We start from the raw sequence: 25,520 nt of genomic DNA on the forward strand, positions 1-25,520 counted from the left end.
ATTTATTTAAAATTCCTTAACCTTTAACAACCCTGGCCAGAGGGACTGGGTTTGAGTCCCAGCTGAGACTTCAGTGCTGTTTAGCAATTCATCTTTCACATATTTCATCAATTCACTTTTCATCAGTAATTCAATGATTACTCTAAAGGGACAAAATACAAGCCAGTAAAAACTTTCTTTGAAACTATTACTAAAAATGTACTAATGAAATTTATTGAACGCAATATGGATTAGATTAAAGCTCATGCAAAATAATTATTTTGTTGCATGATGAAAGGGTAAATATGTTGACAATGTGGTGAACGCAAAGTCCCATTCATGCATACCTTAACGGACTTGTTTACAAACATGACATGATGAGGTCATAGCATGAGTGATAAGACCTCATTGTTCTTCCCGGAAATGCTTGCTTACTACATACCAGCATGCTTTGCATGCAAGTGGCCAGGAAGCACAGACCTGCCAGTTGAGTCGTGGTGGCTGTGGGTGTGGTACGCAGTTGGAAGCCAGGATGGGAAAATTCGCTCGTATCTTGGGAAAAAATGCTTGCAGAGAGTGCCTGCACAGGCTCGGCTCGATAAGGCTGTCGCAGTGCCCACCTCCAGCTCAGGAGATCACAGATCATGTAAGTAATGTACCTTTAACTAGTACAATTTACTTACTATAACCTTTACTGGAAGAGAATCTCACATGCCTGTAAACTTGTTCCAGATGGGAACATTTCAGGCATGTGCTTTCCAAACTTGGACTGAAGTGCAAAAGAAATCGTAGCTCGAGAACTAATTGTCATAGAGATGATTTTTTTTAACTGGCAGGGACTATAGAAAAAGTAAAATTTATGTATTGTACCTCACAATAATGAAAGATAAAGAAAGAAGAAAAAAATCATTTAAAAAAAGTGGCACTTGGCATGTCCCTGTGGCTCCAAAAATAGACCACAGTAAATTAAAAGTGTGTGGTATATAGTAACAGTGGTACATTCCTACAATGATGCAAAGTTTCATTGAAAATACATTGATACTTCTTGGAGGCAAAAAATAATGTATAATAACCAGTCTTGCCAGCTTACAGAAAAACCAAGAATTTTGCTTCTACCGTCAACCCTATGGATGCTGGATGGAACAAATTTGCAGAGAAGCATATGTAAATTGGGGGGGGGGGGGAATTATGCAACATTTTTAAGTTGTAATTTTCTGGAAATTTTAAAATATTGGTCTTTGCTCCTGGACCTTACATGTTGTTAAAGTGTTATTTTGTTCTCATTATTACATTAAAAAAATATGAAAAAAGTGGCGGTTGAGGAGTTATAGACCATTTTAAACCTCCGAGGGAAACGAAGGACTCGTTCAAACTCAACTTGTTAATAAATAATAGTTACAATGTATACAAATGTACAAAAAAGACAGAACTGAAATGATATGGTATGTTAATTTCTGTCACATGGAGTTGGTAGTACATATTTGCAACCAGCTGTCGGGAGGAGGTTAACGCTGAAATCTCAATGTTGTATAGCTTAATTTTATAGCATGTTAGGCAGGGTAGCTACGATTTTTTGATTATGAAATTCCCTGACTTTTCCAGGTTTTCCAGACCAGAAATAAAATTTTTCCAGACATGTGTGTCGTTATGATTTTTGCTTTTGAACCTCATGTTTTTCAATTAAATATGCAGGCACGTTAATTATTATGAATATGAATATACACAGTTATTAGCTGAAAATTTACCAAGTGATTAAAATAATGCTATTCAATGAAAAAATAAATAACTATTGAACTTCCCCATTTTCACTAAGTAATTACAATTAAGGTGGTGTAAAAAAATCAATAAGAAATGTGGCATATATATCAAAGCTTTACAATGTAACCTGTATACAACCTCAATTAGCCTATATCAATACAAATGAGAAACAACAGAAAATTAGGTCATGTACCTTTAGAAAATATGCAATAAGTTTAATGATTATATTTTTTAATTTATTGAAAATAGTACATATTACGGAAATTCAGAACTTGAATGGGGCCGGTGACCAACCATACACCTAAAAAAAATATATACGCGGGCCATACTTTGGAATCAAATATCTCCATTATTTGAGTTTTCCACATGCTGGAACCAATTTTATATTACGGAAAACATCGAAATCTGTCTTTTAAAAGGTAACAGTTCTGAATGTTTTATGATTTTTTTTTTCAAATTTTCCTAGCAGGAAGACTAATTATCATAGAATTTTGGCAATCATTGTGACACGAAATTTGAACCTTCCTTAAAATAATGAGCACTATTTGGATTCGAAAAAAGTTATTTATGTTGAAAAACAAAAATTCAAAATGACCTTACTCAATCATACACGCTTCCCACGGACAAGGTATTCTCCGGTTGACAAGCGACAGTAAGTATCGTAAACTAGTGGGAATGAATGTAGAAATAAATCGGAACCTTAGTAGAGAGCATTCAGGGTCTTTATTTTAATTCTAAGACAACCAAACCTGACATTCCTAACCTAACCACAAAAGCATATATTGACAAAATCTTAAGTAATCGCTAAAACTCTGCAGTATGTGTTAACAGACATAAATAGAAATCGAACCATGTAAAAGTTGCATTTGTAGCATGATGAAATCGTAATAAAACAAAAGGAACTTGGGCTCATTTTCACCACTTTTCAGCATAATTTCATTCTACACGCAAACAATATGTAAAATTACTATCAGCATGAAACCAACATTAATAGCCTAACAACGATGTGTGACCAGCGTACGTTTAATTCCTCTATTTCGCACCAGTTTTTAAAACATAAATTCGTTCTACATGCACAAAACACGTGCATATTCTAATAATGACGTCACTGATACTGCATAAAAACACTAATTTCTCGGGTGTAACACATCTCTGCAATGTAAAAACTACGACAACGAGCAAATGAACTAGTTGATCAGGTTGCTTCTGAACGGGTCGCAAACGAAGGACTCAAAATCACAGAACGGGTTCACGGGGGGAACGAAGTAGTGAGTCCCTTTGTTTTTACTCGGCGTCCGCACTAATCCAGTGTGACGTCTACCACAGCCAGTTACGTGAAATTCTGCTCTTCAAGCTTTATTGCAGATCCAAAACCAATGAACTGTCCGAACACCAACCTGCTCCGCTTCACGTATTAAAAGAGAACGGGTTCCGAACGGGTGTGTTCTTGAAGAAAGAAAATTACCTCACCACGCACAAAGCTAAAGCAACATTTTTTCTGCAAGAAATTCTGAGGATGGCTGGTGCGTAGGTTTCGTCTTGAGTATCTTGTTCTCTAAGGAAAAATCTCACGCTTCTCCAAATTCCAGTCTTCAACAGGTTCACAAGAACGAGTCGCAAAATGAACGGATCCAAGAACCTAGATCAGAGAGTGAATAAATATAGAATCGAAATGCCAAGGAACCATAATTTTGTACGTAACAGACTAGAAGTCATAATGACGAGAGGAACAAGTTTCTGAACTGAATCTTTTGGGGGGACTGGAATCACAAGAACCGAATGCGGAAGTGGAAATGAACCGTTCGTTCATTTTGTAACTGGTTCTCCTGCAACTCCAAAATGCGCGTAAATTCCAGAAAATATGCAAAATTCCCCGACTATTCCATGACTTTTCCCTGACCAACCAAATTCCCTGACTTTTCCCTGTTTTCCAGGTTTTCCAGTCGCGTAGCAACCCTGTTATGTTATTCTGCTAAGGCATCAAGCTACAAGGGTGAGCTATTTAAAGTAACGTAAGTGCCAACGAGAGAATTAAAGAAAAGTTCTGGAAAAGTCCACTTTGCTTTACTTCAATGTCTGAAGATGAGAGTGAAGTTTATTCCAAAGTTTATCTTAAGCCTACTTTATGCTGACTGAATTTACAGTTTAACTGTTAACTGCCGAGGCTGATTTTCAGCATGTAGGTGCCAACGCCGTGTGTGTTTCCAGCAGGTAATTTAAAATTATGTAGGGTTTTGAATAAAAATTTATATCTTAAACTCCGTACCAGCTAACTGTAGACCAGGCAAACGAGAACAAGTCTGCGCAAGTAGTGATGCAAGATGGCTCCACCAATGAACAGTGAGAGGAACGGGATTGCGTAGTGGGCGACGGAAGTTACCTGATTTCCTATGCAGCGTTGCAAACTTTTGAAATGGGTAATACCGAACGCACACGGCAAACGGATCGTAATAACTCCAGGTCCATACGATTGGTTTAAGAATTTCTTAAGGAAATATTAGGGATAAAACTGCAAGAGCAAATTTTGACAAGCCGTGCATTTAGCGTACGGACTAAGGTCTGGACCGTACGGTTGGCAACACTGCACTTTCACAACTCGATTTTCCTCCTCCTCCTCTGCTGATATGCATGGTCCTGCTCTACAGTTAGCTGGGACAGGATATAGAAACTACCAACGCTAGAGTTACAAATTTTGGCTCATTTTGTTCAGTACAGATTAGACTGTAAGCCTATGGTAAAAAAAATATTTTATCAACTAGAAAAAGAAGAAGTAAAAAAGTAGTTTCTTTTTTACAAAATTTGAACTTCGGGCAGCCCGCCATGTATGATGTAAGGGTTCAAAATTGTAACTCCATATTGCCGGAAACGTGTTCCATTCTTGCAGCAAGAACTGCACACTTCCTGCTGATACTTTCCGAGAAAAACAGATTTTCTAAAGTAAAAGCTGTGCTTGTTTTTGAAGGGTCCTATCCTCCCACCAGAAAAAAATATATAGCCGGAAACTTCATGAATTACTAGAGGCACATATTTTTGGTAAATAAAAAAGCAAAATTTCAGTACAAAAACAGAGTCAATTTCGGGTTCAAAAGCGGTAAATAAAATGAAATTTCACTGTTATAGCAGTGAAAAAGCAGCATATAAAATGACATTTTGGTTTTAAAAATGTGAATATAATCGCATCTTAGGAATAGCGAAGAATGCAAGCAAGAAAAAGGAAAACAGAGAAGAGAAAGAGGAAGGGATTATCTACGAAGTGAAATGTAAAGAATGTCAGTGTGTGTACATAGGAGAAACAAAAAAGAGGCTGAAAGACAGGTTGAAACAACATAGGGATGATGTACGACTTAAGAGAGAGAGAAATGCGATATTTAAACACATGAGAGAAACAGGACATGACATAGAGTGGGGTGAGGCTAAGCAGATAGGAAGGGAGAAGAGAATGCTAGTGAGAAAATGGAAGGAGGCCAAGGAAATAGAGAAGAAAGGTGAAGAAGACACAATGAACTGGAATGGAGGACTGAAGTTAGACAAAGAATGGAAGAAGGTGTTAGAAAGAGTGGAAAGGACAAGACAGAATGAGGAGAGGAGAAGGAAGAAAAATGAAGGAAAAAGAGCGTGAGATAAAAAGTCCAACCACATTCTATATGGAAGTAAATATATTTAGCCTTTTAGGTGAAAGTACAGTTGACAAGGGAAAGCCACCTGCTAGAAAGTTCCTGTACAACTTTCTAATAGTCTGGAGGGAGTAATGTTTGTGTATATATAATGCCCTGTTTTTGTATCTTGTTACATTTGTACTTGATACAGTCTCTGAAGAAGACCTTGCTAGAAGGTTGAAACGTTACGTTTAGTTTATGTTTTAAATAAAATAAATTACTGCCTTGGTCAGCATATTTAGTTTTTGAAAAATGTAGTATGTAGCAGTAGTACATTCCTACAACGATGCAAAGTTTCATTCAATGAGACTGATAATTCTTGGCTCAAAAAAAATAACAACATTGTGTAAAGTGGCAGCATTGCCAGTTTACTGCACGATTTCCGGAATTTTGCTTTCATCTTATGGATGTTGGATGGACCAAATATGGAGGGAACCACGACAAAAGATCACTGTATGAGAACATGTAATACCCATGCTGAAATATTTCAGAAATTTTGGGTAATTACGAAAAATTTTGAGCTTTGGGCCTTTGCCCCTGCATTCCCACTGAACCTTTAATTGTCGCATGTTGCTTAAAATGTCTTTTTTTTTTCAAAGGGTGCTTGTTAATAGTAGTAACAATGGATATATTCTTTTGTACAAGGTGTACAACTTTGCTTCCGCCGTTTTCCGACAGGTGGCAATAACAGGAAGTAGCGGTCGAAAGAAGCAGATCGCCGACGTCACGCAGTTAGCTTGGACCTCTGCCAAGATAACCCCATTCAAACATTAGTCGAGTGGTGTGTGCATCGTGAAGTTTTTCGCGATTGAAAATCTCAGTGTACGAGCCAAATTCTCGCCATTTGCGGGAGGTTCTACTTTTTTGTTTCAATATGAAGAAAACTGCGGCTGAGGCTCATCGAATGCTCTCCACTACGTATGGTGAGGACGCTATAAGTGAGAGAACCTGTCGTGAGTGGTTTCAACGCTTCAAGAACGGTGACTTTAACGTCGAAGACCGGCATAGTGGTGGAAGACAGAAAGTTTTCAAAGATGCAGAATTGGAGACATTGCTGAGTGAAGACTCGCGTCAAACTCAAGAAGAATTGGCACGATCATTGGGAGTGACACAGCAAGCCATTTCAAAACGCCCGAATGTGATTTTGCAGCATGACAACGCACGACCCCACGTTGCCAAAGTGGTGAAAACGTACTTGGAAACATTAAGATGGGACGTCCTACCCCACCCGCCTTATTCTCCAGACATCGCTCCCTCTGATTATCACCTGTTTAGATCAATGGCTCATGAACTGGCTGACCAACACTTACGATCTTATGAAGAAGTCAAAAAGTGGATCGATTCGTGGATCGCCTCCAAAGATGAACAATTTTTTAGACGCGGCATTCGTACGCTGCCCGAAAGATGGGAGAAAGTAGTGGCCAGCGATGGACAATACTTTGAATAATGCCTGGGTAAGCAATGTTTTTCATTACAGCGTTATATTTTTGGGGAAAAACGGCGGAAGCAAAGTTGTACACCTTGTAATTCAAGTATGCCTTTAGAGGTATACTAATGAACAAAATAGGTAAGAGCTCAAATATACAGTCCCGTGCGAATTTATCGGAACAAGATATTTTTATGCATGATAGAGTCTCAAACTTGACTATGGTTTCATGTTGATGAATCTATGACATATCGTGTAATACAAATTATATAACAGAAAAAACATATTAGCTATTAAGAAATATTACGAATATGTAATTTATTGTTTCTGAATAGTGTAATTGATGAATTAGGGTATAAGTCCAAAAAAAATACATAAAGTGTGTAGTTATTGTCTTATTTCAATTAATTCGCACGGGACTGTACGTGTGTGTGAATTCGCCCACTAATAAATGTATGAACGTTGAGAAAATATTTCAAATAAAGTAGGCCAATCAGAAATGAGGTCTACAATCCCGTGCGAATTAATAATTGAAATACGACAATAACTACACACTTTATGTATTTTTTTGGACTTATACCCTAATTCATCAATTACACTATTCATAAACAATAAATTACATATTCGTAATATTTCTTAATAGCTAATATGTCTTCTTTCTGTTATATAATTTGTATTACACGATATGTCATAGATTCATCAACATGAAACCATAGTCAAGTTTGAGACTCTATCATGCATAAAAATATCTTGTTCCGATTAATTCGCACGGGACTGTAGTGCATAGTTTTCAATAGTGTTAATTCTGCCATGTGGTCAGGGCAAATTTCGAAAATCGGGCCTTTTCCCCTGCATCCCTATCCCTCCTGTTCCCTAATTGCAGTAGTTTAGAAATTAGATTAATTAATATAAATCTATCCCGTATATCACAGGGATAACAAATGGAAACAAAGGCACTTCTTAATAATAGTAACAATGGATATAATGTTTTGTTATTTGAGTATGTCATACCTTCATATGTATACTAAAGACCAAAAAAGACAGAACTGAAATGTTGTTTGTAGTTTTCAAGAAATGGCACGTTAATTGCTGCCGCATGCTGCTGGTCGATATATCAACCATCCAACCTCGAAAGGTTTAAGAACATAAATAATTAGTAAATGAGAAACAAAAGTGCTCACCTGAATATGTAGCTGTAATATAACTTGTCCATTTCCCCATAACGAGAGTCCGCAATGCGACTGTGTAGAGATTGCACGGTCATCAGAACAATATGAACCAACATCCAGAAGTAAGGATAATCTGAAAGCTAGAAGTTAAACATATTACACCACAGTTTTTTCTCTTTCACGTGAAGCAGAACTTATAACATTAATAACATTACTAAAGCCAAACTCAAGATAAATAGTAAACAGGAACCTTGAGTTCTTGCAATGGTGATAACTTTAAAAACATTAATGTTACCAGAAAGTAGCTGTCAGCAGATAAAATAATAACAAACATATTTCCTTATGCTTGTTTGTTTGAGTGTGTGTTTCACATCCACTTTATGCACAGAAAGGCTAATCGGGACTGGACCTACAGTTTAAAGTGAGATCTGAACCACCATGTGCCTCCACCGGGAATCGAACCAGAGACCTTATGCAATCAAAGTTGGAAAATAGTCTTCTCTTTATGTAGGTATATGTTCATTGAAATTTTGAACATTAAAATTTCTTTACGATGTTATTGGGCCTCACTGATGGCATAGCTGTAATGTCATTGCTTTGTAATCAAGGGGTTCCAGCTTCGATACATGCTAGAGTCACATAGTTGTTCGGATCCTACTAGAAGCCACTGTGCATAAAATGGACTTAAAACAAAAACTCATATATATTATTTAAAACTGTTATTGTGAGTTTCTACAAGGAGTTGTTCACAGCACTTGAAAATTTCTTCCTTGTCTAACTAACTCTCTAGCTTTCTTAAACCTGAAGGTTCATGGCTGCAGCAACACAGGCCTTCCATCTGTCCCTATCCTAAGCAAGATCTACATACTCTTTTCCCATCCCTACCGATTTCCTTTAGGTCCATCTCAACATTATCCCTCCATCTTCGTCTTGGTCTTCCTACAGGTCTCTTACCATCAGGTTTCCCAACAAGAATCCTGTAAACTCCTCTTTCCTCTCCCATTCGTGCCACATGGCCTGCCCACCTAAGTCTTCTTGATTTAATTATTTTAATAATATCTGGACATGAATATAAATTATGTAGTTCTAAATTATGTAATCTTTTACACTCACCTGTCTCCTCATCCCTTTTAGGTCCAAATATTTTCCTACGGGTCTTATTTTCAAATACTCTCAATTTATGTTCCTCTTTCACAAGTGTCACATCCATATAATACTACAGGAAAAATTATTGTTTTGTATACTTTAACTTTCAGTTTCTTAGATATTAAACGAGAAGACAATTATTTATGAAGAGAAAAGTAACATGCATTTCCTGAATTAAGCCTGCTTTTTATTTCCTCTTTAATATAATTTTCATTTGTTAATATTACTCCTAAGTATTTGAATTTGGAAACTGGTTCAAACGAGTTGTTATCAATAATTACATTTTGATTATTACCTAACACTTGGTTTCGGCCTGTAAGCATATATTTAGTTTTATCTTTGCTAACTTCCAAACCTAACTCTTTAGCTGCTGTGAAAACAATTTTAGCACGATTCTTAATTGTATTTATATCATCCCCTAATAAGTCCAGAGATTGTATCTTCTTCCTTGACACAATGTAAAGTTCTGTTTTCCTGTATGCATAACAATAATAACAAAATCCCAGCCAAATATAATGGAAAGAACATTTTCATCAACGCAATACTTACTGTCATATTTATGTCTAGAAGAATCACACATATTGCAGTTCCGAGGCACAGTATGGCTGCAATTGAACGAAATATTCCTGCGGCATGGAAATTTATGGAATGGTCTAGCAAGAAAATCGACGCCGGCAGCAAATTGCATATTGACAGGAACACAGGAATTGGCTGTAAATAAGAAAAAATGGAAAACATCTGTCTAAAATAATTGATTGATTGTGATTGAGTTGGTGTTTTAAGTCCACTTTATGCACAGTAAGGCTAATCGGGACTGGACCAACAGTTTAAAGTGGGATCCGAACCACTATGTGCCTCCACCGGGTATCGAACATGGAACCATTTGATTACAACGTGACGGCGCTACCACTGCACCATCGGGAAGACATTTATCTGAAATAAGAATGTCATGTCACCAATACTAATATCTAGGGATGGGCCAATATGAAATTTTGGCTGATACCGATATGAAATTTACCGATCCCAATATTCTACCGATCCGATATAAAATTAGAAATGGTCCTTGAAGAACCTGAAATGTTCGTTCATCTCCTTAATAAATGTGCGTTTCAAGGTGACTGCAGTGCAAAAGAAATTGCATATTTAAACATGTACTTTTTTAGAAAGTGGGGCATGGAGATTATCCATAAAAATTATAACAAAATGGCAGAATTTTGCACTAAATTATCAGATCGGTAAAATAATCGGTAATTTTACCGATAAAGCGATACACCGACATGCCTATATCGGACGATACTGATAGAAAACCGATTAATTGGTCCCATCCCTACTAATATCATTTAAATATGGAAAAATACATACAAACAATATTGAATATTTCCAGACTTTTTAGTCTGAAGTAAATTTCCATGACTTTTCCAGACATTCCGAGATTTTGTATTAATTTTAATGTTAGTTAGCCATGGATTTGTAGAATAGGGTTACCAGACATTCCGTAAAATATGGAAACATCCCGTTTGACGTTAAGGCATCCCTTTGTCCCATATTTGAACGATAAGAAAAAAGTAATGGAGTTTGTTATGTATATCCCTTGTACTAATTCAAGTGCTGAACGGTTGTTCTCTGAAATGAACTCACTGTGAACCGATGAGAAAAGCAAGCTGTCTGTAAAAACTGTGAAGTCATTTTTTATCGAGGATTGTGTCATTTCACAATAGGCTGCTTCAAAACAAACAACTCTTGAGTGAAATCAATTCTCCAGAGAAATATTTCAGTAGAGATTCAGACTTATAATACTTTTTCACCATGTACTATTTTCTTTTGAGTGCCTCTACTAAGTTAATTTCAATGTGGTTTGTCTAGAAATGTTTCAATTTAATGTACTATGTTATGTACATTTTTCCATTGACACATTCTCTGCGAGTGATTAACTTATAAAACAATGACAATGAGTGATAATACTAGAAAATTGCATCCCAAAAATGAAAATTATCGCTATTTTCACTGAAATTCAATCAATGATATGATTGTTTCAAATACACCCGCTGCAAAATGACTTCAGACCTCATGTGAAATCTGTCGTAGTAAATGGTCTATCACTTCGTAGCCTTGCATCTAGTGTTGTTTTGTTTCGAACATGGAAATGTTTCTGCATGAACGTATCTGGCAACAGCGTATTACTGCTGATAAGCGAATTCATTTCATTTTGTATTGTTAGTTGACACAGGGAGGGTGACTTTCTGCTGTAGTGTGTGTGATAAATTGCTGTGCTTTCGTGTGGTGCACTTTGTGTTGGATATTTTCCTACTGTATTTGTATTGGATATCTGACTACTGTACAGGTGTATTTGTGATATGCCGGGAAAGTACTGTAGTAGTGTGGAAAGAGCCAGCGAAGTGAAAACGTCCAGATAAAGACGATATGTAAATCAACCTGCTTCCGACTGTCATTCCAAAGCACAAATTCCGTGGTGGGAGGCAAAGAAAAACAACCAAATCTACAGACGCTCTCCTAATGAGAGAAATAAAGGAAAACCCTCGTCTGACAGCGTCAGAAATGCACCCGAGTCTGCTGGAAAAAGTTAGTGTTCGCAAGATCCAGCACCGTTTACAGAAAGACTTGGATTTGTCGTGTCGTACCGCTGCTAAGAAGCCGCTACTCACAGCCCGCATGAAGAAAGACCGCCTTGCTTTTGCAAAGAAATATGCACACTGGACACCAACACAGTGGAGGAAAGTCATGTTTTCCGATGAAAGCTCATTCCAACTGTTCCGAATGGAAGCTGCTAAGGTTCAACGTCCATCATCTTTAGATTGATACGACTGAAAGTATACAGTTCCGACCGTTAGGCACTCCCAGTCTGTAATGGTGTGGGGCTGTTTTTCAGGTGAAAAGGGTAGGGCAGGTTTATATTTCTTACCGCAAAACGTGACGATGAACGCAGACCGATATATCAATGTTCTTAAGGACCATTTAGTGGATATGCTTCAGATCCATGAGTGTGATATTTCCATGCATGATAATGCTCCTTGTCACATGGCTAAGAAGGTAAGGAAATGGCTTGAGGAACAACAGATAAAGATTGGCCTGGAAATAACTCCGATCTCAACCCAATTGAAAATTGTTGGCATCGTATGAAGCAATTCCTGGGAAAGAAGAAGATTCAGAACCTACAGACCCTCCAAACAGAACTAAAAGAAAATGAGGTGCATCGAGATGGAAATTACTTCCGAAGTCTTAGTGATTCCATGCCCAAGCACATCCAAATGGTTCTCAAAAGTAAAGGCAACATAACTCCATACTAATGTATGCATTTTTTGCTGTATCTAATAGCTTAATAATAGCTTTTCACATGAATTTTCTGTATTTTTGTGCTTTTGTTATGAGGTCCGAAGTCATTTTGTGGAGAGTGTATGTGCTTATTTAGTAATTTTTACACATAAAACATATCTGAATTTGAAATATGTGTTTATTCTTTAACTTAAAGCAAGCATGCAAAATAACCTAACACAGTTATTTTTAGTGGTTTCTTATTTGATTTTATCTGCGACATTTCGTTCTGGTTTCCCAGAACCCTTTCAAGCTACACATACAACAATGCAACCTCAGAAGTGTAGAGTGACCAGCCATGTGAGGTTGTTGTTGTATGTGTAGCTTGAGAAAGTTCTGGGAAATCAGAATGAAACGTTGCAGATAAAATCAAATAAGAAACCACTAAAATTAACTGTGTTAGATTATTTTGCATGTACAAAAGTGGTTATGCGAACCTTCAAGAAGAACATTGACATTAAGTCAAGCAGCGGAACGACTTGAGATGACCGGACCCCTCTCTGATTTTCTTCATATTTCGCATACTCACTAATTGAGGCCTCCTAATCACGAATCTGAAGTTAAAATTTGTCGGAAACACCTAGAAATTGCAAAATAAGGCGTTAGTTTTCGGAATGGAAACTGTCGATTTTCGCGAAATTTTTTGTTTCACAACCAAATATATATATTCCTGATACTACCACGACACCAAATTTTAACTATGTTTGCCTAACCTAACCACGCGCCAATGGTTCGTGGGGCTAGCGTCCATTCGTTCGCAATTTCTAGACATGACCGACAAATTTTAACTTCAGATTCGTGATCTGGAGGCCTCAATTAGTGAATATGTCAAATATGAAGAAAATCGGAGAGGGGTCCGGTCATCTCAAGTCATACCCAAGCAACCTAACCACACTAACTGAGCATTGTAAGTGTTCGTTAGGCCTACATTCTGACTTGGGCACTGCGGAAAGACCTTGAAACACTTAAGGGTGCCGTGAAATGAAAACGTTTGGGAACCTCTGCATTAGAAGAGCGACGCATTGTGCACGGTAGACTTCAAAAATGAGTGTCCAGTAATTTTTCTGAAATATCTGCGAACCCTATTGAAATACATTTATAATCACAAACAAGGATAAAAAGTTTTAATTATAACATCATACTGACAACAAACACAGGAAAATCAAACCACAACAATAGAGAATCAAACTCACCAAAACAGCCAGTGCTTTGGACCCAGCAACAATGGCCCCAACAAAGAAAATAAAATGTGGAAGAAGGCTAAATGCAGCCGTCCTATCTAACGGAGTAACCTCTACTTTGTACTTTTCCTTCCACGTCAGGCATTTCAAAATTAAGAATCCAATAAGCGTTTGCCATCCTTGGAAGATGGTTGGGTACGTGAACATTAATACTGACAAAACATACTGAAAGAGAAAAACATGTTAAGAACATGCAATTTAGAATAATAGATCAGTAACTACAATACTTATATGCAGCTGAATCTTAGTTTTACACTAGATATGGGCCGATATGAAATTTTGGCCAATATCGAGCTAGGAGCCAGCTCTGAAAATCAGGCGCCAGGAAACCATCTACTAGCAATTGTGCATACTACAGTAGGTTTCAAAAGTCACGCAATCCAAACTTTGAAAACGTATATCATGAAAATCGTAAGAGATATTTACACCAGGTTTTCTGCACTAAACTAATCCTGTAGGCTATCACTGGGTTCATCAATGCACATGCATTGCTCCAATGAATACGCCATGCTGAATCAATTAAATAAACAGGCACAGTAGTGGCAAAAGTGAGCGAAGAGAATTCAATGTAACCAGGAGCAACCTAGGATTCTCTCAAGAGTCCAATTTCGGCACAAAATCTTGATTTACAATTTTTCACGTAAATGTATAGTCAATGCATGCGACTGTTGGCAATATTTCGACCTGCTGGTGTTGCCATATATGGAGATATGTCCCAAAAATGGCACTTTTTACTCAACCCATAAAATCGCCAGTCAAAAATTCATCAAATGTTGCACATGACCAATATTGGTCGCAAAATGACAGACTGACATGGCATCAGTCATCAAATGTCTAATTATGACCCTTCGATAATTTTTTACATATTTTTCTTACTCAGAAGTTCATTTCTGGAAAAAATTGAATGCTGCTTTCAGTCAGTTATTAATTTATATAATTTTTTGTACGGAGTGAACTGATAATTTTAAGCATTGAGAAAGTGTGGGGCGTTACCCCCACACCCCCTATAAGCCTTCATGGCGAGGTGCTAAGCACAGGGGAACACTTTACTTTTTTTTTTAAAAAAATATCCCAATGGGTGAGGCTTTATAATGCAAAAAACCCGGTGTAAATATCACTTACTGTTTTTATGATATACATTTCCAAAGTTTGTGTTGTGCGACTTTTGAAACACTCTGTATAAGATGCTGAGCATCACGGTATTCAAAACATCGCTAAATTATTTGAGAAAGCAGGAAATGGGGTGTTGGGGGATAAAGGGTAAGAAATTGTTATTGACTCTATGGAATGTTCACAACGTTGATAACGCTGAATCTTAGTTTTACACTAGATATGAAATTTTGGCCAATATCGAGCTAGGAGCCAGCTCTGAAAATCAGGCGCCAGGAAACCATCTACTAGCAATTGTGCATACTACAGTAGGTTTCAAAAGTCACGCAATCCAAACTTTGAAAACGTATATCATGAAAATCGTAAGAGATATTTACACCAGGTTTTCTGCACTAAACTAATCCTGTAGGCTATCACTGGGTTCATCAATGCACATGCATTGCTCCAATGAATACGCCATGCTGAATCAATTAAATAAACAGGCACAGTAGTGGCAAAAGTGAGCGAAGAGAATTCAATGTAACCAGGAGCAACCTAGGATTCTCTCAAGAGTCCAATTTCGGCACAAAATCTTGATTTACAATTTTTCACGTAAATGTATAGTCAATGCATGCGACTGTTGGCAATATTTCGACCTGCTGGTGTTGCCATATATGGAGATATGTCCCAAAAATGGCACTTTTTACTCAACCCATAAAATCGCCAGTCAAAAATTCATCAAATGTTGCACATGACCAATATTGGTCGCAAAATGACAGACTGACATGGCATCAGTCATCAAATGTCTAATTATGACCCTTCGATAATTTTTTACATATTTTTCTTACTCAGAAGTTCATTTCTGGAAAAAATTGTATGCTGCTTTCAGTCAGTTATTAATTTATATAATTTTCTGTACGGAGTGAACTGATAATTTTAAGCATTGAGAAAGTGTGGGGCGTTACCCCCACACCCCCTATACGCCTTCATGGCGAGGTGCTAAGCACAGGGGAACACTTTACTTTTTTTTTTTAAAAAATATCCCAATGGGTGAGGCTTTATAATGCAAAAAACCCGGTGTAAATATCACTTACTGTTTTTATGATATACATTTCCAAAGTTTGTGTTGTGCGACTTTTGAAACACTCTGTATAAGATGCTGAGCATCACGGTATTCAAAACATCGCTAAATTATTTGAGAAAGCAGGAAATGGGGTGTTGGGGGATAAAGGGTAAGAAATTGTTATTGACTCTATGGAATGTTCACAACGTTGATAATAATAATAAAAAATCATTTGCTAACTTACGCTGTGCTGCAATTTGAACTTGGAATCATCAAAATTTCGTACATATTACAGCATAAGATCACAGTAGCCAGGCTGAATTTTTTAGTCACCATGGCGACCAAGATTTTTCGAGCCCTGGCGATAGAGTACCGATATAAAATTTACTGATACCGATAGCCAATATTTTTACAGACCCAACATAAAATTGCAAATGGTCCTTGGAGAGCCTGATTGGTTCATTGACCTCCTTATTACATGCAGGTGAGTGCAGAGCAATAGAAATTGCATATTACAGTTACTTTTTAAAAAGTAGCTCATGCAGTTTATTCATAAAAATTATTAAAAAATGGCAGAATTTTGCACTAAATTATAAGATATTTATAGATACATCAGATCGGTGAAATAATTGGTCATTTTATTTAAAGATCCAGAAGGCAGGAAAATGGGTCCCACATCATCTGAACGACAGACAAATGGAAAAGGGAAAAACGGTGTGTGAAGTGTTGCTTTCTCGGCATGAAAGAAAGTCTTTTTTTCTGCATCGGATAGTGACTGGGGACGAAAAATGGATATACTTCGAGAACCCAAAATGCAAAAACTCATGGGTTGACACAGGACAACCTTCAACATTGACCGCAAAACCGAATCGCATCGGAAGGAAGACAATGCTGTGCATTTGGTGGGATCAGAAGGGTGTGGTGTACCATGAGCTTCTGATACCAGGTGAAACAGTGAATGCTGTTCGCTACCGTCAACAACTCATCAATTTGAACCATGCATTGATTGAAAAGTGCCCAGATTGGGCGACAAGACACAGAAAAGTGATTTTGCAGCACGACAACACCTCATCACACACAGCCAAAGGTGTCAGACACACAATTTCTGCACTTGGCTGGGAATTCTTGTCCCACCCGCCATACTCACCAGACTTAGCCCCTTCGGACTACCACTTGTTTTTATCAATGTCTCACTCACTTTCCCAGCAACACTTCACCAATTACGAAGATGTCGAACAATAGCTTGCTGACTGGATCGCCTCAAAATGTGAACGATTTTTCTGGAAGGACATCCACAATTTGACTGACAGATGGGCACAATGTATAGCTAGCGATGGCGCATATTTTGAATAAAGCATTTGTTACCTTTCTCCCCAGATACACTTGTTGTCTTTCGGATCAATTAAGAATGATGAACCGGCACACCTGGTATAATTCTAAAATACACCAAGCAAACATACTTGTGCACATGAAAATACTGTTCTACTACAAACAGCACTCGCTGCATACAGAATGCATTTCATGTTGTGGAATGCTTTCTCTGCATTTATGCACAATGCTATATATATTTTCCTCAATTACCATGTCACAAATGCAACTTGACATGCAGGGTCATGGGCATCCAGAAGGGGGGGCAAGAGGGTGGTGCCCCCCCCCCTGGAAAATGAAAGTCAATCAAAAATTATATATTTTTCACATATAGTTTCATTTCAGCCACAATAATATGTGTTAATTATTGCATGAATATGATAAATTCAAATTTAAGCAATGTATTTTGAGGGAACAACACTATTATTGCAGAAAATGTGCATTGTTTGTTCCCCCTTGGAAAATAATACCTTCCTTGCCCCTCACTGGAAAAAATCCTGTGAATGTCTATGTGCAGGGTGGTCCAAAAAAGACTTTACAACTTTGAAAGGAATGTAGAAATTTCAGCGAAAAATCGTACTACATCACCTGTGAGTGCCTAATCTTCATGAACTTCGTAAGTGTATAACAATTATTTTGGAAATGATACAAAACTGGTTGTGGTGCCATTTTGTAGGGAAATACACCATGTTTGACTACTATTGTGGAATAGTACCAAATTCCAACAACGCTAGCACCAGTTCCATTAAAAATAGAAGATCTTATGTTCCACTTTCACCTGCTAATCTAGCTGAGATCAGAGCATGAACCTATGCTGCAGTCAAAAAAGTGGAGCCTGAAATGGTGCTGAGGGCATGGCAAGAAATTGACAGTAACAGTATGGTATAGTGAAAACACATTTCACTCGCTTATTTCCTAATTATTTACATTTGTACTTACCTGCTATGCATAGCGGAACATTTTTGAACTTGGGATTACGCTTTTTCCGGTGAAAAAAGCATAATTTTCCACATTGCAAGTATTTATTGTTCGTTGCTAATTCGCTTTCGTTACACACAATATGGTGGGCGAATCTTGACTGACGTTGTCTATCGTCAGCTGATATGCAGTGCTTCCAAACTTATTAACCGAAAAATGCTGCACAAACTATTCGCAGAAGGTTTTTAAGTGAAAATTGATCCACAAACCATTCACGGAAGGTTAGGTTAGGCAAACAGAAAATTAAATTGGAAAAAAAAAAAAAAAATTTCACAATGCAACCTTCACTTATTAACCGAAAAATGCTGCACAAACTATTCACAGAATGTTTTTAGGTGAAAATTGATCCACAAACCATTCACGGAAGGTTAGGTTAGGTTCGGCAAACATAGAAAAATAAATTAGAAAAAAAAAAGTTCACATTGCAACCTTCACATGTCATTTTGTAAAACTACCGCGTGGTTGCTACACTAACAGGGGGTTACATAATCGAATGCACGGAACATTTGATTCACGTAGTCGACAGTAATGGTGGTAAGAGCTATCGTGCATCGGAGATACATTTATGTCGAAAAATACACGATTTACCTGCCGAATAAGTTGAACAAAGGGAGAAAACACTTCCACAAGCTTCCAAAAGTCTACAGAAACTCAGTTCCATAAGTAGTTTCTCCTGTAAATTTGAAGAAATGTGTTTTCACTATACCATGCTGTTACCGAAATTGACTTCAGATGGGAGATCTACAGTATTACCAATGGGAGCCACATCGATCCAAAATAGCATTTTTTTTTTTTTGGTAAAACTTGATGTACAGTACTTCCTTAAGAAATGACACAGCAGCCACAGACTCACTGTACTTTCTCTCCTGTACTGTACTAGGGGACTGTTGGCATGTGATACTGCTTTTAAATTTGAGGTGAAAAGGGAATATTCGAGTATAAAGAAGGGCCCAAGTTCCTTTTGTTTTATTGCAATTTCATCAAGCTACGAATGTAATTTTTACATAGTTTGATTTCAATGTACGTCTGTTAACACATACTGCGGAGTGTTAGTGATTACTTAAGGTTTTGTTCAAAATATCCTTTCGTGGTTAGGTTAGGCAGGTTAGGTATGGTTCCCTTAACATTAAAATAAAGTCCCTAAATGCATTATACTAAGGTTCTGATTTACTTCTACATTCATTCCCACGCATCTACGATACTCACTGTCACTTGTCGACTGAGAATATCTTGTCCATGAGAAGTATGTAAGGTAATTTTCAAGTTGTTTTTTTTAACAAAATAACTTTTTTCAAGTCCAAACAGTGCTCATTACTTTAAGGAAGGTACAAATTTCGTGTTACAACGATTTCCAAAATTCTACGATAATTAGTATTTGTGCTAGGATAAAACATAAAACAATCGGAACCTTTACCATAAAGAAAGAAGTCTTAAGTGTATGAATTTTTCAACGAGACTGGGGAATACATATTTTTTTGAGTTGCATGCAAACATACAATTCATGTGTCACGTGACATATTTTGGCCCTGTAATTGATTAGTGAAAAGTGTATATTTTCAAGGTTCTACGTACACAGTCATGGACACTTCTCAGCTGAAATGAGCACATTAAGAGTCAATGGGGTTTTCACAACCCAGAAGTGTCTGTGACTTCATATCATAACAATGTTTTTGATTCAAAGGTAACATGTCTTTGTTAGGTTAAGAAAATTAGATTAAATGTTATTAGTAATTTGACATTTACCTTAGATTTTATGTTTATATTTGGTTAGGTTATCAGTGGTGTTTATGTTAGATTATGAGCGTTTGGTTTGTTGTTGAACCCTCACACTTTCTTTTTCTCTTGGTGTATGTGTAATCGATGAGAATTTGATGGAAATGCTGATGAAAGTAGCAAAGGTTTTTTACTAACACGGGTCATATTTTGGTATCAAATATCTCTGTTATTTCTAGTTTCAGAACCATGAAACAAATTTTATGTCACACAAAACATAGAAATCCATCGTCTAAAAAAATCGATATAATTCTGAAGGATGTACAGACAGTCAACAGACTTTCAAATCATTATTGTGATTTATCGTTTTCTTAATTCATTCGACATTTCAATGGGCTATTGTCAGGGACAAAAAAAGAAATAAACCATATGCCACAAATCACACAACAATATTTTGCTCTTGACAACACATGTGAATTTGTTGAAAGGATGAATGAATAAACAAAAGTATCAACTGCAAAGAGTTCATATTTTAAAAGTGGTGCTTGATACATAGTCCTATGTTGTTACTGGCTGGAAAGCTTATTTCCATAATTTGTTCACTAGTGACACTGAATAAGGTCAAAAACAGAACTTTTTTTCTATTTGATCAAATTCGTTTTATGAACCAATGCTAACAGGAAAGCACAAATTCGACATAGCATGTACTTTTCTAATTTAACAAACAACATTATAACAAGTACCTTATTTATAAAAACAGTGGCGACAAATAAAAATACATATAAACTTAAATCGACGTATCCTGATCTAGAAATACGCTTCATGTGGTCTTTCAATGGGCGGCATTTTTCCTCCATTGCATACATAGTAACACCATGCCTTTAGCCGCTTGTCCAAATATTAAGGGCATTATCAACCACACAATTTACAACAATCCTGTGTAACTTTTCTAACTGCCACGTTTGTAGATAACGCATCAACTATCAGACTCAGCTGATGAGCACAATGCGGCGACTTCTAAGAAAATAACAAAAGCCTGTCAAATTCCGCTTATTTTGGGACCAATAATCAGAGGTTTTACTTAGAGAGGCTCAATAGCAGTTTTCCTACTATATCTCATAGGCCGTAGGCATAGAAACAATTGCATCACGCTGGATCGAAAGCTGGAGTTACGATAACCTCGAATTGTCATCATCTTGGGGAACTGAAGGACAGGACATTGCAATGGTACGTATTTATCTTAATCGGTTGAAGTAAAAATGTGTTGTCTGAACAATTCCACTTTAATTTGAAATATAGAAAACCATTACTTTAAATGAATTATAGTGCTTAAGACATTTGTGTTGATGGGTGCGTTACCAACGTAACAACAGTTATATCTAAATAAAAACATTTTCCCTCAAGTTCGAATAAATTTATTTCTGATTTTGGCTGGTATTTCTAACATTGGGTACCTTTCGTTAAAAATAAAATAAATGCCGGAATGGTAGAAAATATGTGTGTAGCGTTGTGTGATCCCGTAAAATTATTTTCTAATGAAGTTTATAAGGAGATTCGCAGAGTTATTATTGTTATTATATTTTTCAGATTTCACGGCGTTCACGAAATACAATTGTGCGAGATTAAAATTAAAAAGGCGGTTAAACTTTGTATGACGGAGTACAGCTCATCAAGAGAGTTATCCAGGACTGTGCTTAGATTTTCGGCGTTTTAGGAAACCATGCATTTCTTAGAAAATACATACATTATTTCTTTCTTCGTTGTGTTTATGCATATTCTCGTACGTTCCCGCAAACCATGAATCACTGAGTGATTCAGTGTTGCCGCTACAGTAATTTAACAAATTTATGCTCAAGAAATTGTTACCATAAGAGTATATTGAATGAAAACACAATTAGCAACACTTAATTTGCATTTTCTTCTTCAGGTTCACAGGGAAATTCAGTGAGTTTTTGCTAATAATTGTCGGTACTAATCTGATATTCCCCGGATAGATTTCTTCATTTTTACAGAAGAAACTACTTACAGTAATAAGTTCCTGTAGCATTGTCTAACATCTGGAAAGTGTTTTGTGTGATGTGGGAATGTTTCATACCGGGGAATGGTAGATTTTTACCTAATTGTCATTATTAATTTTTCAGTTCTCATGGTTTTCAAGAAAAACAATTGCATGAGGTTAATATCAAAATAGTGGTTCGATGTTGTAGGACAGTGCATCTGTTCAAGTAGGGTGACCAAGGACTGCAATTTGCAACATTTCATTGTTTTTCTTCTGTTCTTTTGTAGCCTTTGAGGTACAAGAAATTGCTGATGAGTCTTGTCAAGTCTAATGCTGAATATTAAAGCAATGAAATTGTGGAATTTCATCTAGGTTGGATGACATGGTATATCAAACCTAACATTATTAAATGTGTGTAAAACGAGGGGGCTATATTTTGTACTATTCTATTCCAGGATGTATTCCTTATGATTAGAAGAAAAAAGACAACTATCTTCACAGATGCAAAAGACACAACTCCAGTGTACGAGCTCAAGAAAATGATAGAAGGTGGGTGAAATTAGATTGCTATACTTTGATGTTTTTCATATCATGTGTACAATTCATACTTTGTGTCATTGAAAAATGCTGCTAGTTTTACAATTTTTTTATAAATTTCATTTTGCCACCATTCATTCTCATCTTTGCATTGGCCAGAAGTGGCAGAAAGGTGAAGAAAATAAAACAAAGCACATTCTTCATCCTCCCATACGACAGTCATTACACAGTCAGAACTTGGACCTTTTTAGGTACACCTTGTGGTGTGATTTGTGACTAATTTAGGGGCCGTTGACCCACTGTACTCCCTCAAGAATTATGTTGAATTTTTTTTAATTGTCAGATTTCGATGTTTTACATAATATAAAATTTGTTCCAGCATGCAAAAAACAAAAATAACAGACATATTTGATCCCAAAATATGGCCTCCATAAGTAAAAAGGTGCCGTTTTTAGGTAAGAGTCTGGTTTACGTCCTTTTCCTAAGGAATACGTGTCATATATCGTTGGAAAGGTTATTGTATAAGGAATTCAACAAAGTAAATCCCAAGGCGAGGAAAAATTTCCTGGAGGAGAAAATTGAGAAAACCCGATGTTGTCCAGATATGCATGATTGAACGTACTGAGGGCATTTTTCGATGATGAAGCACATATTTAGGGGTGAAATGAGTGCTAATGGAACCTAACCTAACCTCGTAGGCATACCTCGTTCCCGTGAATGCTTAGTGGGGCTATCGTGAACAGGAAGTATAAAAAGAAAAAACTTACCCTAAGAGATGCCAGAGTGCCGGCTGTCTGCTAGCACGGTTTTGAACGATGCACTGAATTATCACTGGGGATAAACGTATTTTACACTATCTAGAAGTTTTTGGAACCTGTTCTTCTTTAACATGCATTCAATCCTGTTCTTCTTTAACACACATTCACAACGCGGACACAAAGACGAGCATGCAGTGTTGTTAACTCCTATCGGTTACCACCAAAAGGCAAGAAGGACGTAAACTAGACTCTAGTCGCTTTTTATTAGTAAAAACTATTTGCATGCATACTCAGACACACGTCAAAAATAACTAACTGTTGTTGTAGAGTGTCGTATCGGGTGGTGCTATTCACTTGTGCAAAGTCTTCGAACTATTCTACTTCTGCAAGCTAAAAATAACTGACTTTTCATAAACCATGAAAATTGCTTTTCTTTTGCTTTCTTTCCACTTTGTCGAGGGGATGCCTCCCCGATGGGCATAGTGAAACATCATCGCCTTGTAATCAAGGGGTTATGGGTTCAATACCTGGTGCAGGTCCTGCTCTAGGTCCAGTTCCGATTAGCCTTTCTGTGCATAAAGTGGACTTAGAACAACAATAATTTTCCTAACTTTCTCGAGAGGGTTCACAGGGTCGTAATTTATCAGTGGTTATGCAAACTTTTAAGAAGAATGTGAATATAAAATATTTAATTGTGTAAATTAGCTATTTGTACCTTGAGCTTTCATGGCACTCTTTCTTTTAAAAAATACAGCTTCCAGTAGCACTATTTTACATTTATTATGTTTGCAGGAATTCTCAAAGTGCCACCACAAAATCAACAACTTTATAAGGATAATCAAACGATGGAAGATGAAAAGATGCTACAAGATTATGGTCTGACTTGCAGTGTTGCAAAAGCACAGTCTCCAGCCACTGTAGGACTTGCAATCAGGTAAGGCGGTGGTTATTTCTATAATTAAGGACAAGAATAAAAAATCTAAAAATAATTTTTGTATATATTAAGAATACCGGAAGTATCTCCGATTAATTTAAAATTCGGCATACTCACTAATTTTGGCCTCGTAATCACGAATCTGCAGTTAAAGTTTGGCGGTCACGTCTAGAAATTGCGAAATAAGCTTGTCAATTACCGCTATGCAATAACATGAGAACCATGTTTCTGATATAGAGATGTCTTCCTTTCTGCACAACGGTCTTGCGTAAAGTTGAAAAATATGTTTACCCCATGAACCATTCACGTAAGGTTAGGTTAGGCAAGCATAGTAAAACTTAAGGGTGATTGTAAACATAGTTTTGAAACGCTAATCAAAAAATAGTTGTTTTCTTCATAAATCAATGGTGTTTATTCCGTTCGTGTACCCACTTTTTTCGACTAATTTTGCAATTTCTAGACGTGACCGCCAAATTTTAACTGCAGATTCGTGATTACGAGGTCAAAATTAGTTAGTAGGACAAATTTGAAAGCAATTGAAGATACTTCCGGTATTCTGTATTTGCTCTATAATTTCTATTGGGGCTGAAACAATACTCCGTACTGGTACTCACAGTGACTCCAACTAGAGTTGGAAATGGATCATTACATACCCAGAAATGGGTATTTTTTCTCTATAGCATGCATGCCCTACCAAGGATGGCCACAAGATCCAGATAACTGATATTCAAACTTCAAATTATTTGATATCTATCTTGGATGCAATGGATAATTTGTATATCCAGGTAATCTAGATATCACGCTAATACAGTTATTCCTGATGTACTTTTTCAAGTTCAGTAAGTTATTCTGGTAAGAATGGCATCTGAAATGAAGGACATAATTACTGAATGAACGATAGGGACACCATTCTATGCTTTTTTTTTTTTTGTTACGGCAGTGCATTTGCACTAAACATAGTAACACAGAAGAGTTCTGTTTTTGGCCAAAAAGGTAAACATTAAAAAATTTACTGAGATTCCATAAAATGCATAGACGGACACATTGGATGAAGGATTTGCAGAGAATCCGTACAGGAGAAATATGAACATGATGAATGAAAGAATATGCAGAGCACCCATAAAACGGACAAAGGATAAAATTGTTCTGATAATGCACACATTCAGCTATTTCGGATATCAAAATATCCATCTTCATAAAATTTTACCCGGACTTGGCCATCCCTAACCACTACCAGGAGTCCTATAGGTTCAAGTTCCAGCATGGAAATGGGTGTTCTATCTAAGGGACCCTTCATCACTCATCCTCATCTTCACAATTAGCCAAAAGTGGCAGAAAAACAAAGTAGCATTTTTTTAAAAAAATATCAATAGCAT

General features: G+C 36.8%; 2 protein-coding genes across 3 annotated transcripts in view; one reads left to right on the plus strand and one right to left on the minus strand.

Annotated features, from left to right (window-relative positions):
• LOC145981699 (UDP-N-acetylglucosamine transporter SLC35D4-like) overlaps positions 1-20,995 on the minus strand; it is a 30,072-nt gene extending 9,077 nt beyond the window's left edge. The window contains exons 1-4 of the mRNA XM_083115097.1: positions 20,660-20,995; positions 13,658-13,870; positions 9,684-9,845; positions 8,001-8,128 (exon numbers count right to left, since the gene is read on the minus strand). Coding sequence (XP_082971223.1) covers positions 8,001-8,128; positions 9,684-9,845; positions 13,658-13,870; positions 20,660-20,782 — 626 coding nt within the window. The 5' untranslated portion in view covers positions 20,783-20,995. The remainder of the gene's footprint in view (positions 1-8,000; positions 8,129-9,683; positions 9,846-13,657; positions 13,871-20,659) is intronic.
• EloB (transcription elongation factor elongin B) overlaps positions 491-25,520 on the plus strand; it is a 33,171-nt gene continuing 8,141 nt past the window's right edge. Inside the window, exons 1-3 of one of the 2 annotated variants that reach the window (XM_083115098.1) lie at positions 491-625; positions 22,371-22,464; positions 24,003-24,144. In XM_083115098.1, coding sequence (XP_082971224.1) covers positions 512-625; positions 22,371-22,464; positions 24,003-24,144 — 350 coding nt within the window. In that variant the 5' untranslated portion in view covers positions 491-511. Of the gene's footprint in view, positions 626-20,957; positions 21,144-22,370; positions 22,465-24,002; positions 24,145-25,520 lie in introns of those variants that run through there. The other variant, XM_083115099.1, reaches the window with a different exon arrangement.

This window comes from Lepisma saccharinum, chromosome 30 (genome assembly GCF_977018435.1).
Source record: "Lepisma saccharinum chromosome 30, izLepSacc3.1, whole genome shotgun sequence".
In the NCBI taxonomy this organism is placed as follows: domain Eukaryota; kingdom Metazoa; phylum Arthropoda; class Insecta; order Zygentoma; family Lepismatidae; genus Lepisma; species Lepisma saccharinum.